Source organism: Chiloscyllium punctatum, chromosome 3 (assembly GCF_047496795.1).
Source record: "Chiloscyllium punctatum isolate Juve2018m chromosome 3, sChiPun1.3, whole genome shotgun sequence".
Lineage (NCBI taxonomy): Eukaryota > Metazoa > Chordata > Chondrichthyes > Orectolobiformes > Hemiscylliidae > Chiloscyllium > Chiloscyllium punctatum.
Window position 1 is genome coordinate 121,670,957 of NC_092741.1, and position 17,844 is coordinate 121,688,800.

General features: G+C 38.5%; 1 protein-coding gene across 5 annotated transcripts in view; it reads right to left on the reverse strand.

Moving 5' to 3' along the window:
- Nucleotides 1-17,844, reverse strand: part of LOC140464582 (pecanex-like protein 2) — a 268,742-nt gene that overhangs the window by 129,382 nt on the left and 121,516 nt on the right. For all 5 annotated transcript variants that reach the window (XM_072559843.1, XM_072559850.1, XM_072559861.1 and 2 more), the window contains 4 exons: nucleotides 17,602-17,711; nucleotides 16,977-17,082; nucleotides 14,027-14,119; nucleotides 374-524 (listed from right to left, as the gene is read on the reverse strand). In XM_072559843.1, coding sequence (XP_072415944.1) covers nucleotides 374-524; nucleotides 14,027-14,119; nucleotides 16,977-17,082; nucleotides 17,602-17,711 — 460 coding nt within the window. The remainder of the gene's footprint in view (nucleotides 1-373; nucleotides 525-14,026; nucleotides 14,120-16,976; nucleotides 17,083-17,601; nucleotides 17,712-17,844) is intronic.

Below are 17,844 nucleotides of genomic sequence, written 5' to 3' on the forward strand. Positions count from 1 at the left end.
TTAATTATTGTTCTTTAAAGTTCCTCATGCCTTAATAAACTTCCAACAGTGTGGTTCACCAAATTCACTAACTGATCTACAAAGATTTGACCGAACTTTTGGCAAAGAGGAAAAATTTCAGAAGCATTACAGGCATGAAAACATTTAAACGAAAGTGATCTAACTTTGCAGGTCGAAGGTCAAGCAGTTTCAATGGAGTAATTATTTTGTTCACCCTATCGCCTTTTCAATAATCTGATAAGTAGCAGCAGGTATTAAATAAAATTAATGGTGAGGAGATAATAAATAAATCTGATTATTTCATTATTTCACAGATTTGAAATGAAATACTATTATGCTATGTTGTGCAGCAGTTTGTCTGTCTGTTACCAACCTCGGACTTCAAACTGTCGATATTCCTTTGTTTTAAGTAAAGGGTGCGCAAAGCAAAACCATGGAACCTGCGTTCGCAGCCGAGGGAGCAGATAATGTGCCAAGAATCCGACTGTCGCAGCCAAAGCACACAATACAATACCAAGGAAGGGCTGGAATCAAGAAAATTGATTAATTAGAAGTTGTTATTCATTGTTAAAATAATTCAAAAGCAATTCAGAGTCTGCAACCTAACTCAAATGCCCTGTCAGCTTTAATGAACACGAGCTCTGGCTTTTGTTTTACATTTCTTTGACCATTTGGAGTGATTCCCAATGATGATTATGGAAGAGAGCAGCAGACCTAAAACAGAAGGACAAAAAAATGCCCCCATGACCTACAAAAGCTTTCAGTTCAGTAAAGTATCTATCCTCTTGGTCTGTTGCATCTCCCATCCCATGGTAGAGGATATCATCAAGCGTGTGCAGGATATTCTGGAAAAGGAAAGTTAACAGCCAGAATTGTAGTCTGTTTTGGCTACAATGGTATAGGTGGTTAAAGAATTCATGCCCATCTGGCAGATATTCTGGAAGTAGGCAAAAGACAAGAAATGACCTCAAAGATAGTAATATCAAGGCTACTCCCACATGCTAGTGAGTACAGAACTGGTGGCTGATGCAGCTGAATGTATAGCTGGAGTAGTGATGCAGGAGTAGGTTTCAGATTCTTGAAGCATTGGAACCAGTTCTGACGGAGATGGATAGATTGCATATGAACAAAGATGGGAGTAATGTTCTCACTGTGGAGTTTACCAGTATTGATGTGGCGGGTTAAATCTAATTTGTTAAAGGTGAAATGGAAAATTATAGGGAGGATCGCTTATGAAAATGAGGAGCAGGAATAAGCCATTCAGCTCCTCTAGCCTGGCTCAGCCATTCTACTATATTATAATTGATCTGATCGTAACCTCAAATCCACATTCCCACCTAGCCCCGTTAACCTTTCACCCCATAGCTTTAGAAGAATCAATCCACCTCTGCCTCAAAAAAAAGTCAAAGGACTCTGATTGAAGTCTTCAGGAAGAGAGCTCCAAAGACACATGACCCTCGGGGAGAAAACATTTAATCAAATCTGTTTAAAATAGATAACCCCTGATTTTTAAACACAGTGATGCCAAATTCTAGATTCTCACATAAGAGGAAATATCCTCTCCACATCTACTCTGTCATCACCCCTTAGGATTTTATATGCTTCAATTAGGTCATCTCTTACTCTTCTAAACTCCAGCAGATACAAGCCTAATCTCTCAAAACAATCTGCCCATTTCATATATTAGTTTAGTAAACATTCTCTGAATGGCCTCAAATATACTTATATCATTCCTTAAATAAGGTGATGAGTGATCCCTGCATCAGAACACTCAGATATCCTGTATCTCAGAGCTCTACAACCACTCACCATTTAGATTATAAACTTTTCTTTTGTTCTTTCTGCCAAAATAGACAATTTCACACTTTCACACATTGTATTCCATTTGCCTACTCCATTTCCTACTCACTTAACCTATTTATATCCCTTTGCAGGCTCCTTATGTCCTCTCCACAATTCATTTTCCCACCTATCTTTGTGTCATCAGCAAATTTAGCTGATGTATTATTGACCCCTTTATCCAAATCATTGACATAAACTGTGAAGAGTTGCGGCCCAAGCATTGACCCCTGTTGCACACCACTCATGACATCCTTCCAGCCTACTCTCTGCTTCCTGATAGACAGCCTACCTTCCGTCCATGCAAATAGGCCAACACCACAAACTTTTATTTTTAGCAATAACCTTTGATGGCGCACCTTATCAAAAAACTTCGAGAAATCTAAATATAATACATCCACTGGTTCCCATTTATCCAAAGTACAAGGTTCTTCTTCAAAGAACTGCAATAAATGAGCTCAACATGATTTCCCTTTGACAAAACCATGTTGACTTTGCCTGATTACTCTGAACTTATCCAAGTGCCCTGTTATAACATCTTTAATAAAATATTTTCCCTATAACAGATATTAAACTAACTAGCCTATAGTTTCCTGTTTTCTGCCTTGCTCCCTTCTTGAATGAGCCTTACCTGAATCTAACAAGTTTTGGAAAATTAAAACTAATGCATTGATTATCTCACTAACCACTCTTATAAGATCCTGGGATGAAATCAATCATCACCTACTCTCTACTTCATGTCAGGCAACCAATCAATATCGATGTACTATTGACTACATCGGGGGATTTTATTTTCCACAATAATTTTTGATATGGTGGCTATTAAATGCCTTCTGGCCAGTACATCCACTGGCTCCACTTTGTCCTCGAAGCATTGCAATAACTTTCCCTTTCACAAAGTCATGTTGACTCTGCCAGATTCAGAAACTTATCCAAGTGTCCTGCTATAACCTCCTTGATAATCACTTAGTCATAGAGATGGAAAGCATGGAAACAGACCCTTTGGCTCAACCCGTTCATGCCGACCAGATATCACAACCCAATCTCGTCCCACCTGCCAGCACCTGGCCCACATCCCTCCAAACCCTTTCTATTCATATACCCATCCAAATGTCTTTTAAATATTGCAATTGTACCAGTCTCCACCACTTCCTCTGGCATCCCATTCCACAAAAGCACCACTCTCTGCATGAAAAGGTTGCCACTTAGGTCTCTTTTATATCTTTCCCCTCTCACCCTAAACCTATGCCCTCTAGGTCTGGACTCCCCCACCCCAGGGAAAATGCCTTGTCTATTTATCCTATCCATGCCCCTCATGATTTTATAAACCTTGATAAGGTCACTCCTCAGCCTCTGACGCTTCAGGGAAAACATCCCTAGCCTATTCAACCTCTCCCGATAGCTCAAAGCCTCCAACCCAGGCAACATCCTTGGAAATCTTTTCTGAACCCTTTCAAGATTCACAACATCCTTCCGATAGGAAGGAGACCAGAACTGCACACAATATTCCAACAGTGGCCTAACCAATGTCCTGTACAGCCGCAACATGGCCTCCCAACTCCTGTACTCAATACTCTGACCAATAAAGGAAAGCATACCAAAAGCCTTCTTCACTATCCTATCCACCTTCGTCTCTACTTTCAACGAATTATGAACCTGCACTCCAAGGTCTCTTTGTTGAGCAACACTCCTTAGGACCTTATCATTAAATGTATACATCCTGCTAAGATTTGCTTTCCCAAAATGCAGCACCTCTCATTTATCTAAATTAAACGTCATCTGCCACCCTTTAGCCCATTGGCCCATCTGATCAAGATCCCGCTGTAATCCGTGGTAACTATACTTCTTAAACTCACATCCAAATCATTTATGTAAATGACAAAAAGTAGTGAACCCAGCACCGATCCTTGTGGCACTCCACTGGTCATGGGCCTCCTGTCTGAAAAACAACCTTCCACCACCACCCTCTGTCTTCTACCTTTGAGCCAGTTCTGTATCCAACTGGCTAGTTCTCCCTGTATTCCATGAGACCTAACCTTGTAAACAGGTCTCCCATGGGGAACCTTGTCGAATGCCTTACTGAAGTCCATATAGATCAATCTACTGCTCTGCCCTCATCAATCTTCTTTGTTACTTCTTTAAAAAACTCAATCAAGTTTGTGAGACATGATTTCCCACATACACAGCCATGTTGACTATCCCTGATTAGTCCTTGCCTTTCCAAATAAATGTACATCCTGTCCCTCAGGATTCCCTCCAACAATTTGCCCACCATCGTCAGACTCACTGGTCTGTAGTTTCCTGGCTTGTCCTTACCACCCTTCTTAAACAGTGGGACCATGTTAGCCAACCTCCAGTCTTCCAGCGCCTCACCTGTGACTATCGATGACACTAATATCTTAGCAAGAGGCCCATCAATCACTTCCCTAGTTTCCCACAAAGTTTTAGGGTACACCTGATCAGGTCCACTTTTATGCATTTCAAGACATCCAGCACTTCCTCCTCTGTAATATGGACATTTTTCAAGATGTCACCATCTATTTCTCCACATTCTATACCTTCCATGTCCTTTTCCATAGTAAACACTGATGCAAAATACTCGTTTAGAATCTCCCCCACCTCCTGCAGCTCCACACAGAGGCCGCCTTGTTTTGTTCTTTGTTGTTCTTCTATTCTCTCCCTAGTTACCTTTTTGTCCTTAAAGTATTTGTAAAAACCCTTTGAATTGTCCTTAACTCTATTTGCCAAAGTTATTTCATGTCCCCTTTTTGCCCTCCTGATTTCCATCTTAAGTATACTCCTACTGCCTTTATACTGTTCTAAGGATTCACTTGATCTATCCTGTCTATACTTGACATATGCTTCCTTCTTTTTCCTAACCAAACCTCAATTTCTTTAGTCATCTAGCATTCCCTTTATCTACCAGCCTTTCCTTTCACCTTAACAGGAACACACTGTCACTGGACTCTTGTTATCTCATTTCTGAAGGCTTCCCATTTTTAGCCGTTCCTTTACCTGCAAACATCTGCTCCCAATTAGCTTCTGAAAGTTCTTGCCTAATACCATTAAAATTGGCCTTTCTCTAATTTAGAACATCAACTTTTAGATCTGGTCCAACTTTTCAATCACAATTTTAAAACTATCAAAATTATGGTTGCTGGCCCCCAAGTGCTCCCCCACTGACACCTCAGTCACCTGCCCTGCCTTATTTCCCAAGAGTAGCTCAGGTTTTGCACCTTCTCCAGTCGGAACATCCACATACTGAATCAGAAAATTTTATTGTACATACTTAACAAATTCCTCTCCATCTAAACCCTAAACACTACAGCAGTCCCAATCCATGATTGGAAAGTTAAAATCCTTTACCAATACCACCCTATTATTCTTACAGAAAACTGAGTTCGCCTTGCAAAGTTTTCTCAATTTCCCTCTGACTATTAGGCAGTCTATAATACAATCCCAATAAGGTGATCACCCCTTTCTTATTTCTCAGTTCCACCCAAAAAACCTCCCTGGATGTATTTCCAGGAATATCCTCCCTCAGTACAGCTGTAATGCTATCCCTTATCAAAAATGCCACCTCTTGCCTCCCTTTCTGTCCTTCCTGGAGCATTTGTACCCTGGAACATTAAGCTGCCAGTCTTGTCCATCCCTGAGCCATGTTTCTGTAATTGCTATGATATCCCAGTCCCATGTTCCTAACATGCCCTGAGTTCATCTGCCTTCCATGTTAGGCCCCTTGCATTGAAAAAAATGCAGTTTAATTCATCAGTCCTATCTTGTTCTCTGCTTTGTCCCTGCCTGCCCTGACTGTTTGACTTGTTTCTTTTCTCAATTGCACCAGTCTCAGATTGATCTCTTTCCTCACCACCTTTCTGGGTCCCACCTCCCCCCGACGCCCCACTTCACTAGTTTAAATCTTCCCTAGCAGCTCTAGCAAATCTCATTGCCAGTGTTTTAGTCCCCTTCCAATTTAGGTGCAATCCAACTTCTATGATATAGGAGATATAACCTGCATGAAAATTAGAAAAGCTACAAAAATTGGAGGAATCAGATTGAGGAAAACAGCCAAACTGACAAAGGGAGTCTGGAATTTTATGTACATCAATGTCTTTAATGTAGCCGTTAATGTTTGTGATCTTGTAAACAAAACTGTTGAATCCAATTGGCTTGAATTCAGGAACAGAAAAGGAGATACACGAAGAACCCCTACAGTGTGGAAACAGGCCCTTTGGCCCAACAAGTTCACACGGACTTTCTGAAAGAGTAACCCATGCAGACCCATTCCCCTCCTCTATTATCCTATATTTATCCCTGACTAATTCACCTAACCTACACATCCATGAAAACTATGGGAAATTTAGCATGGCCAATTCACTAAACCTGCACATCTCTGATCTGTGGGAGGAAACCAGAGCACCTGAAGGAAACCCACACAGACACGGGGAGAATGTGCAAACTCCACACAGACAGTCGCCTGAGGTGGGAAGCAAACCACTGAGCCAATGTGACAACAGGGGCAAGACTTGTGTGCTTCAAAAATGTGCGCTAGTGCACACACTGAACATATAAATCTTGTAAGGATCATATACCTCAAAGTAAGTTTACCTGTGGTCTCATAGCCATCTGATTCGATCACTGGAGGGTTGCCATGATAGTGTGACATGCAGACAAATCAATGGGAAAATATAAAAACTGGCTAAACATCTAAGTTGAGGGACAAGAAGTGAGAGCCTTGGATTAGCAGCAGAGGTTATGAGAGTGGAGAACTAGAAAATGCAGTTCCAGTACTGATTCAATAGAAACATTTAGGAGGAAAAGGCCATATATATTAGGGAGGCTTTCTTGCAGACATCCCGATAGGAAAAAAGGCTGCAGCTAGACAAGGTGACCAGGTAGCATTAGTAATGGAGAGCCTTTTTGGATAACAGATGAAAGTGGAAGTCCCATGTTCAGGAGGTGTTTGTGGCAACTAATAGAATAGAAGAAAGGTTGATGAAAGAGGCTAAACCAAGAGTTGCAAAACTGGAAAGAATTCAGAGTATATTCACATGTGCATGATAGAGGTCAATCTGCTTTGTAACGCAGGCGAATCTGAATTGAAAAGATCCTACTAGATAGGACATAAGAGACCAAGGCTAAGTTGATAGCTGGAGGCTTTGAGGAATTTTTGAGGTTAAGAGCAAATAGGGTAGAATCTCCACAGACTGGGAAGGTAATATTGAAAATTGTTTTGATCATTTTAACAAACTTATCTTGGAAATTTTGCTTCACAAATATTAAAATGGCATTCCTTCAGGGTGAAAAACAAAAGAACTGCAGATGGTAATTCAGAAACAAAAACAGAAAGTGCTGGAAAAGCTCAGCAGGTCTGGCAGCATCTGTGGAGAGAAATCAGAACTAACATTTCGGGTTGAGTGACCCTTCCTCAAAATCTGATTTCTCTCCACAGAAGCTGCCAAACCTGCTGAGCTTTTCCAGCAATTTCTGTTTTTATTCCTGCAGGGTGTACTGTTTGAGATGGAAGTATTCTTACAATCCTCAAAGGAACCAACAAGAATTGAGGGGAAACCCTATAAATTATATGAATGCCATTTTAGGTTAAATGGCACTTCTCAGGTGTGTTTTTTTTTATTAAGATAATGCTGGGGTGTTCACAACTAAAGGCAGACATGGCTTTGTCCCATGGTAGCATAATGGAAAGCTTTTGGCCAGCTTCATGATGCATGTTGATGGTTTATTTATGAAGGGAAGACCAACAACCTTGAACAAAAGATCATCAATTGAATTTGGAAGAAATTCAAAATTATCAGTCAAACATTGGGAGCTTTCAAATATGTGGGTTTGGAAATTAACAGGATTGTTCAAATATAATTGTACACTAAGAATGTTGCTTGGAAAATGTTATTTCAATTATAATTGGTTGCACCAAATCTGGATAGAAATATGAGGCTGCTACTGAAGATGAGATGGAAACAGTTGAGGAGTCTTTTTGGATAGGCTCAACTGGTTAGACACGGTGACCAGATCAGATGTAAGTTTGATGCGCTGGAACTTAGCTTAGCCAAAAGAAAAAAGCGAGATGGAGGACAATTTGAGAGTGAATAAAACTTTTAAAAAATTGAAAATAGAGAAGTGTAAGTTGAAGTTATCAGTTTTGGGAGATGCCATTAATTTGATATTCATCATTTTAGTGATACCTTGCATGCAAATCTTGCCGATGGATTTTCCAATGCAGGAGGATTTGCAATACCTTTTGTAGAAAAAAAACAATGGGAAAGGTTGCAACTTGGTTTAAGATGCAAAGAAATTAAAAAGTGGTGAAGAGCACATTAGCCACCCAGCTCTGACTCTTGTTAATGTTGTGACATGGCATTCTATTGTCTAAAACTTGGGGGAAGTTCTTTATATGAAAGGGACTGAAAAGACAAGACTAACAGAATGTTACATCAATAATCAATTTGTAAGATAAAGTACATTCTATAAGAGACATTGGTTAGGTCACTTATGGAATACTGCAATCAATTCTGGTCTCCCTCCTATAGGAAGGATGTTGTGAAACTTGAAAGGGCTCAGAGAAGATTTACAAGCATGTTGAGCGGTTAGAGGGTGTGAGCTTTTGGGAGAGATTGAATAGGCTGGGGCTGTTTCCCTGGAGCATCAGAGACTGAAGGATGACCTAATAGAGATTCATAAAGTCAAGAGGGGAATGGATAGGTGAATAGACAAGGATGGGGGAGTCTAAAACTAGAGAGCATATTTTTAAGGTGAGAAGGGAAAGTTTTAAAAGTGACCTAAGGAGCAACGTTTTCACACAGACAGTGGTGCATGTATGAATTGTGCTATCAGAGAAAGTGGTGCAGGCAGGTACAACTGCAGCATTTAAAAGGCATCTAGATAGTTATATGAATAGGAAGGGTTTAGATGATTATGGTTCAAATGCTGGCAAATGGGACCAGCTTAATTTAGGATATCTAGTTGGCATGGACAAGTTGGACTGAAGGGTCTGTTTCCACGGTGTACAGTTCTATGACTCTCGTATTAACTGAGAAAAGGCTTAGGATAGACATCACCAATTTACAGCAGATGCTAAAGGGGAAAGAAATCTCTAAGCTTAGGGGGTTAGATATTAGTCATTAACTGTCAGATTGATATTATTCCTGTTATGAAACAAAGAAAAATGATTGGAGGTTCTAGAAGAGGGATATCTCACTATTTAACAGTGTGAAATCTGAAACTGTCATTTTTTTATCTAAACATGCCTGTACGAACACTTTTTTTTATTTTGAAGGAAACCTGTCAGCATTAGAAGGATAAACTAGAATAGCACCAGAGTCATAGAGATGTACACCACAGAAATAGATCCTTTGGTCCAACTCTTCCATGCCGACCAGATACTTGAACCTAATCTAATCCCATTTGCTAGCACTTATCTCATATCCCTCTAACCCCTTCCTATTCATACACTCATCCAGATGTCTTTTAAATGCTGCAACTGTACCAGCCTCCACTACTTCCTCTGGCAGCTCATTCCATACATGCACCACCCTCTGCATGAAAAAGCTGCCCGTTAGGTCCCTTTTATATCATTCCCTTCTTGCCCTAAATCTATATCTTCTAGTTCTGGATGCCCCCACCCCAGGGAAAAGACTTTGTCCATTTATCCTATCCATGCCCCGCATGATTTTATAAACCTCGATAAGGTCGCCCCACAACACCCCAGGGAAAACAACTCCAGCCTATTCAGCCTCTCCCTATAGCTCAAATCCTCCAACCCCAGCAACATCCTTGTAAATCTTTTCTGAACCCTTTCAAGTTTCACAACATCTTTCCAAGAGGTTGTTTGAAAGCATGTGATGTCCATTGGACTTTGTATTTAAAAGCTGGGTTCTAGGGCTTTTGTGGTGCAGTGGTGAATGTTCCTTATCGCTGGACCAGAAGATCTGGTTCAAATCACACTGCTCTAGAGGTGGGTCATAACATCTCTGAACAAGTTCACTGAAGGCTTCTAGAGTTCTTATGGTATGGTGGTGGTGGTTTGACCTGTGAGCCAGGAGGCCCAGATTCAAGTTCCACCACCTCTAGGGGATATGTCATAACATCTGCAAACAGTTTGATTCATTTAAAAAACTGGGTTTTTACAGATGGAAAAAATACTACAGGTGATTTGGTCAATTAGCAGAGGTCATGGATTCAAAATCTTTGGAAGCTATCTATAGGGGAGATAGGAGGAATACCTATAGAGTTGTAAGGATACGAAACTCTACCTGAAGCTAATTCCAAAAATAATTTCAAATGGGAATTGGAAGGTTATTTGGAATGAGGAAATTACAAGGTTATAGATAAAAGGCAGGCTTAATAGGAAAGTGTCACTACAAATGCAAAATGGACTTGCAACAGAAGGTGGTGATGGCTATTTTCCAAATTTGGTGATGACTAGCAGTGATATTCCACAAGGGTCAGTTTTTAGTCTGTTATAGTTAGCAATTCATATAAGTGACTTAATGATCAACTACAGTCACATTGTGTCACATGGCCTTGTTCCATCGTGTAAGTTTGTTACTCAAATCCCTTCATGTATCAACCCCACTTGAACCCTCTGTTCTCCATTTAGATCCCTGTATTATACTTCCGCCTTACAGTTCTATGATTCCACAATCTTTGATGATGTTGACATTCCTACAACAGTGGTCCCTTGTTCAACCTGTATTTTCATCAGTCTACCACAGGTAGCCATGCTTTCTGTGTGATAGGCCATAAACTCTGGAATTATTTTTCTAAATGTCTTTACCTCATTTAAGGGTTACCCACATGTAAGGGTTCATTTGAAAAGAATCAAAACTGAACATTTAGTCAGCTATCCTAATATCTCATTATGTGGCTTGGTGTCAAAATTATTCAATAGTGCACCTGCGATGTCTTATGGACAGTTAACTACATTAAAGATGTCATATAAATGTAAGTTATTGTTTTTCCACTGCACTGTCCAATACAATATCCACTAATTAATGAATATAATTGGTGCTAGTTTGATTTCTGACTAATAAATAAAGTCAATGTCATTGAGAATATAATCTCAATACTCATATTTGTATTTGATGTAAATGTGAAATTTAACCTCGAGACGTTTGTTGATAAAATAATAAGATGGAAAGCAGATTACAAACATTCCTTTGTTCATGCTTTATTTGCTTGTTATAGAAAAATGATAAGTGTTTACATAAATATACATACAAAGTACCGGTCTTATTTGTAAGATATCTTCTTCTAAAATTAGTGAAAATGGCTAAAATATTGTCACAGTAGCCAAAACTGTGACTAATCAACAATTTCTTTCTGAGTATCTCAAAAACATTAAGCTTCTGATATTTCTGGGAGCAAACCAAGATGAAAGATTAGTAATTTGAAAATAAAATTCCTGATTTTTCATCTTTAAATACAAATGATGGATTGATTGACAGTCACGACTCATCTAGCTGAATAAATGACAGTCTATTTGCTTTTCAGTTTTTTTTTGTGTGGAGGCAAGAGTTGAGGATTGAGCAACCAAAGGCATCAGTATTGGGGTTGGAGTAGAGCACAAGATGGATGTGTCAAGTGACCAATTGGAGGAGTGTGGAGGTGGAATACCATAAGATGGATATGTTTGTTGATCAATGACAGCAATTGGAGATGGAGCACCACAAGATGGATGTTTTGTTTGATCGAAGGAAGAAGTGCAGGGATAGAAAGTTGATATAATAAAACCTCCTGGAATGTGTCTGGTCCCTCTTCTATAGGAAAGATATTGCTAAACTTGAAAGGATGCTGAAACAATTTACAAAGATGTTACTGGGACTGGAGAAATTGAGTTATAGGGAGAGGCTGAATAGGGTTAGGGCTTTTCTCCCTGGAGCATTGGAGACTGAGGGGTGACCTTGTAGAGGTTTATAAAATCAGGAGGGGTGTGGATAGGGTGAACAACCAAGGTCTTTTTCTTTGGGTGGGGGAGTCAAAGACTTGAGGGCATATGTTTAAGGTGGTAGGGGAAAGATTTAAAAAGGATTTAAGTGAAAAGTTTTTTCATGCAGAGGGAGGTGCGTGTATGGAATGAGCTGCCAGAGTAAGTGGTGGGGGCTAGTACAATTACAACATTTAAAAGGCATCTGGATGAATAAAGAAAGGGTTTACAGGGAAATGGACCAAATGCTGGCAAATGGGACAAGATCAGATTGGGATTGTTGGTTGGCACGGACAAGTTGGACTGAAGGGTCTGGTATGACTCTACGTGCAAATAGAGTTGGTGACTTGATTGTTGGTGCAGTGTTGCTGGGTCACAAGACACAGCAGCAAGGAGTGGGGCTTGTGCCCTTGCTAGTAATTCCCCTTCAAAGTTTATGTTCTAAGCTCAAGACAACAATCATACAAAATTGTGCCAAGATCCAAAACTTTGCTACAGGTAGCAAGCAGAAATCGGAGAGTAAGTCATTTGCACAACACCTCTGAAGCAAAGTCCTATAATCAAGTTATCAGTGATCAATTTCTCAGGAAACGGTTAGTGCTTCTGAACAAACTATAAGTCACGCCAAAAAAGAAGAAAAGCAAACCAAAATTAACTTTAGAAATTACATTTAAAAATCGTTGATATATTTGAGAATCAAATAAAAGTCTTCCTTTCCTCATAAAATAAGTGATCAACTAATGATGCTCCAAACCAAAAGGGAGAACTAGCTTCTGATAAAAATTACAAAACACAAATTGTTGACATCAACCACTAAGAGATACGGGCTATAAAATTTCTCTGCTATTAGAAGTCTTTCAGAAAGTAAAAAAGGAAGAATCTATTCAGCTATTGGAGTCTATTCCATGATTCATCTGGAAATTTCCCCATCTACCCATTCAGGAATCATGCGGCACACTGGCAGTGTCCCTATCTCTGGATCAGAGGGTCAATGTTCAAATTCCACCTGTTATGGAGGTGCATCATAGCATGTCCAAACATTTTGATTTAATTAAAAATCTATCCATCTTGGATCCATAACTTTTACTCACTGTACCTACACCAAATGGATTGCAACAATTCAAAAAGATAGCTCAAAACTACTTTCTCAAGGCCAATTGGAAATGAACAATAACTACTGGCCCAACTGCTGAATGAATGGGAAAAAAGTCTCTCGCAATTAAAAGAAAACAGTATGGGCGCTCAGGATCTGAAATAAAACAAGAAGTGTTGCAGAAACTGAGCAGGGAAGGCAATGTCTGTGGAAAGAGAAAGACAGTTAATGTTTCAAGTTCACTGGTTCTGTAGATCACAGAGGAGTTCCAAATTTCCACTTTTCATTGTGTGAAGAAATGTTTCCAGGCATCACCAGCCTAGCTCTAACTAGAAGAAATGGTTTCTCTGTATCTAAGTTATTCAATCCTTTATATTCATTAGAATGTCATTTTTAAAAAAATCCTAGGTGATAATAGGGTACAGAAGTCAGTATCAAGCACTCTTAGATGCCAAGTAAAACACCTCCATTACAAATCCACTTGCTTTATTCATTCTAAAAAAAATACAGCTTCTATCAACTTTTAAAAGCTGATAGTGACGTTTGTAAAAACAACTTAACAGGTCACATTAAGTTTTGTGCCATAACTCTCACGTGTAAGAAATGGATTAAGAGTAGCTTATTCATTTAAGACACTTGAGGTGACACTTCAGGTCAATAGAATTGGTCACATTTTAACTTAGGGAAACTGGGAAAAGGGAGCCAGGTTCTGAGCAGTCAAACCACTCAGCTCAAAAAAGGTTTTTTTAAAAAATGTTATTCAATGGTCTGCTGTCAATTCTCAAGATAAATGTTCAGGAACTCTTTGATTAATATTTAACTGTTTAATCTTGTATGAGCAAGTTGCAAAGTTATACTATTGAATTCTGAAGTCCTCTGATAAATGATATAAAATGTCAAACTCAATTTAGGCATTTTCCTTCAGTCTATGTAGTTTTGCAGGTCCTTCAAATTTCAAGTATTATTTTCACCCCAGGTGCTTTCAGCCTAAATGGCTCAGATATGTCCAGATGGTGAAAAAGTACATGTTCAAGTGCTGACTTCAACAGAATCCAACTTAAGCTAATACTTTTTAAACTGTTAAGGTGTAAGACATTTTGTCAATAAAACTGAATGCTAACATGGATGAATAATGATCAATAGGAGTACAGTACCTTCAATGAAAGGAAAACAGTAGTCGCACTGACTGCAAACGTTAGAAGAGTAATTACTGCACACATAACAAGATCGGACTGCAAGACTTCTCTCTGCAAAGACAAACACATATTGCCATTATTCAAATGGACAATTAAAACATTTCCAAATGTTACTTTTTAAACCTAATTAAACTATTTCACCAAAGCTACTTACACAGCATCTTCCAAACCCATACCACTACCATCTAGAAGATACATGAGCACATCACTATCTGCAAATTCCTCTCCATGCCACTTGACTTTGAATATCAATGTCGCTGCATCAAAAAAACTAGAAGTCTATCCCTCACATCACTGTGGGTGTAGTTACACCAAATGGACTATAACAGTTCAAGAAGGCAGCTCAGTACTACCTTCGCAAAGGCAACTAGGGATGGGCAATCAATGCTGGTCCAAGCAGCAAAGCCCACATCCATTAAAAAAACTGAATGCAAGAAATAGGATCAGGAGTAAATCATATGACCCCATAAGCCTGAACCACTATTCAATAAGATCTGGCTGATCTTCTTTTTCAAACCATTTTCTTGCCTGCTGTCTATTTTCTCTCAATCATTGAGAGACCAAATATTCCACCAATATCAGCATTAACTATTCTCAAGGTAGCTAATTCTAATGGCAATGCTCTGAAAGAAGACATTTCTCATTTTAGTTGTAAATGATCAACACTTATCCTAATACTGAGACCATGGGTTCTAGATTCTCCAGCCACTACTGTGTATCTATCCTATCAAGCTCCTTCAGAACCTTAAATGTTTCAATTAGAACATCTCTAACCTTCTCATTATAAGCCCAGTTTATACAGTGTCTCATCACAGTATACCTTCACTGTACCATCGTTAGGGCAAGTGTATCCTTCCTTAAATACAGAGACCAAACTGTGCACAGTGGTCACACCAAAGCTTTGCATAACTGTGAGACTTTTTTATTTCTACAATCCAACCCTTGCAAAGACCTACATGGTACTTGCCTTTCTGATTGCTTGCTGCATCTGCATGCTATCTTTTTGTGTTCCTTATATGATTTTACCCAATGTCTGAAAGCATCAATGTTTAGAAGTTTCATAGCTTCTGTTTTCATCACTAATATAGTTGGTAAATAGCTGAAGCTCCAGCACTTATCCTTACAGCATTCAACTAAGTGTATTCTGTCAATTTTATCCATCCTCTCTGGTTCCTGTTCATTAACTAGTCTCCTATTTTCGTTAATATATTTTACTCCACTTCCATAAGACTTTACTTTTGCTTCTCAATACTTTTTGTGCTATCTGATTGAATGTTTACTACAACTGTGAGTTACATCCTTAAAAAAATTAATACATTTGTAAAATGTGACTTTCATTTTCCTATGTTAACTTTGTGCTTTTCATGGGTATTTTTAAGACTTCCTTAATAATAGATTTCAGCATTTTAGTGATGATTGATGCCAGGCTAACTGGTTAATTCCCTTCGATCTCTCTTAAGCGGCCATGTTACATTTACTAACTTCTAAACTGAAGGCACTGTTCCAGGATCCATATAATTTTAGAAAATTATAAGCAGTGCATCCAACGTCTCCATGCTTTGGAATCCTAGGATAGCTTGTATCAGTCCTTAGGGATTTCTGTAGTTCCTTAAGTTTCTGTTTTTTTTTTAAATTTTCTGATCAACCTAATCAGAAATGTTATCACACACCTTTGGAGCAGAGGGGACTTGAATCTAGGCCTCCTGGTCCAGAGGTTGGGACACTATTACCAAGCTATAATAGCCTTTTTGTTAAATTCCTGCAGAATATTTCCCTGCTAATCGTAATTATATTCAGCACCTCACTCTTACTGACCCCTTGGTTCCTCTCTGTTAATGGTATGTAATTTGTGTCTTCTACTGTCAAGACAGACAAAATATTTATTCAAAGTGTCTGCAAATTCCTCATTTCCCCATGATAATTTCTCCTACTTTGTCGCTATTCATTTTTAACGTTTTTTTAATATTCCTGGATAGCTTAATCTTGTATTCTGTTTTTTCTCCTTATATGAATTCTTTGATTGTTCGCTGGTTTCTAAAACAGTCAGAGTCCTCAGGGTTAGTATTATTCCATGAGCCTTCTCTGTTAATTTCATATTATTCCCTAGTAAGCCACAGTTTGGTCTTTGTTCCTGAGATTTTGATAAATAGAATGTATTCTTGATAAACATTTTGAATTGTGTCTATAATATTTTTCATTATTTATTTACAACCAATTTAGTCTATTTACCCAATTGATTTTAGACAGCTCTCCCCTCAGACCAATGTCATTGACTTGTTTACTTTTAAGGTGCTTGTTTACGACTGAAGCACATCACTTAACTTAATGTGGAATTCAATCATATTATGATCGTATTCCCCAGCAGGTCTTTTACGAGGAGACTACTAATTAAACATACCTCATTACAATAACTATATCAGAATTAGCGTATTCCTTTGTTTGACAGATTTGCAGATTTCCCTAAACTGTACTCTTTCTGTGTAAGACATCACCCCAAATAGCCTAGCTCTCATTTTAAAGCTATAGCCTCTTGTTCTAACTTTCCCCTAAACTGTTCTAAACTATTTCAGAGGAAATAGTTTTTCCCTATTTACTCTTCTAAAAATTCCTTATTCAGTTTAAACATTTCAGCTAAGTCATTGAACATTAATCATGTTTGTTTGTGTGATTAGGAGCCAAGTCAATGCAATTGCCATGTAATGTAATGCAATGCAATGCAATGTAATTTAGCCCTTTGAGCCCCTGTATCATTCTGTTTTGGACTGTGGAATAAAACTGCAGTCTTGTGAAAGTGAGTGAGAAGATTCAATTCTACAATGTAACTGAAATATACATTATCTTAAAGCATCAAAACAGCACTGTTGTCAAATCATTATATTGATTATTGACAGTGAGAAGGAACATATACCACAGAATTCCTCAGCTTTTCAGGAAGAACATCTTTGTTTTCTGACAGAGGATGCTCAGGATTCTGGACGTCCAACTCGTTGAACAATTTAGAGCGAATTAGGGACCTGTAGCAAAATAAAGCATCCAATCACTAAGCAGCATGGAAAAACAAACTTATTTACATAATCCAATTGAATCCATTAATTGAGGTTTTTGTATAATAATTTCACCAGATTTAGAATCTAAAAGAAAAAGAAAATTTCACCAGCTATGTTCCATGTCCTTGATACCGAACAAAAAAAAATTCCAAAAGCTCCAACTGACTCATTGCATTCATTGCCTTTTAGAAAAGGAGACTGTGTTCTAGATTTCCATGACCTTTTATATTGTATTGATAGGTTACTGACCAAAAATATTAAATCTGTTTGTCATTCCATACGTGCCACTAGACCAGCTAAGTATTTCCAGCATTTTCTGTTTTTAGTTACCTTCCTTCATTACACAATTACTCCTGCATCAATGCATCCATTAGCGAATTAACTTGGTGAATCAATCTGATATGAAACCAAAATTTTGTTTGGCCTGAATCTCTTATTACCTCTCAATGAGTAATGATTGTTAAAATTCTTAACAAAATAACTTACATCAAGGCAGCTGGTTCACTGCTTTGTCTGCTGAGGTGATAAGAACAAGCAACCAGCAGTCCACAGTAAGCTGAAAATAACACTGGAATATGCTGAGCATCCCATGGTATCTGCAATATAAGAGAGATAGATTACAGTGCCACTTGTTTCATTAAATGTCCAATAGCACTCTTCCCACTTTACATCTTAAGTGGAATCTTCAACTTGAAAGCGCCTCAATTATATAGATGAGTCATTTCGAGC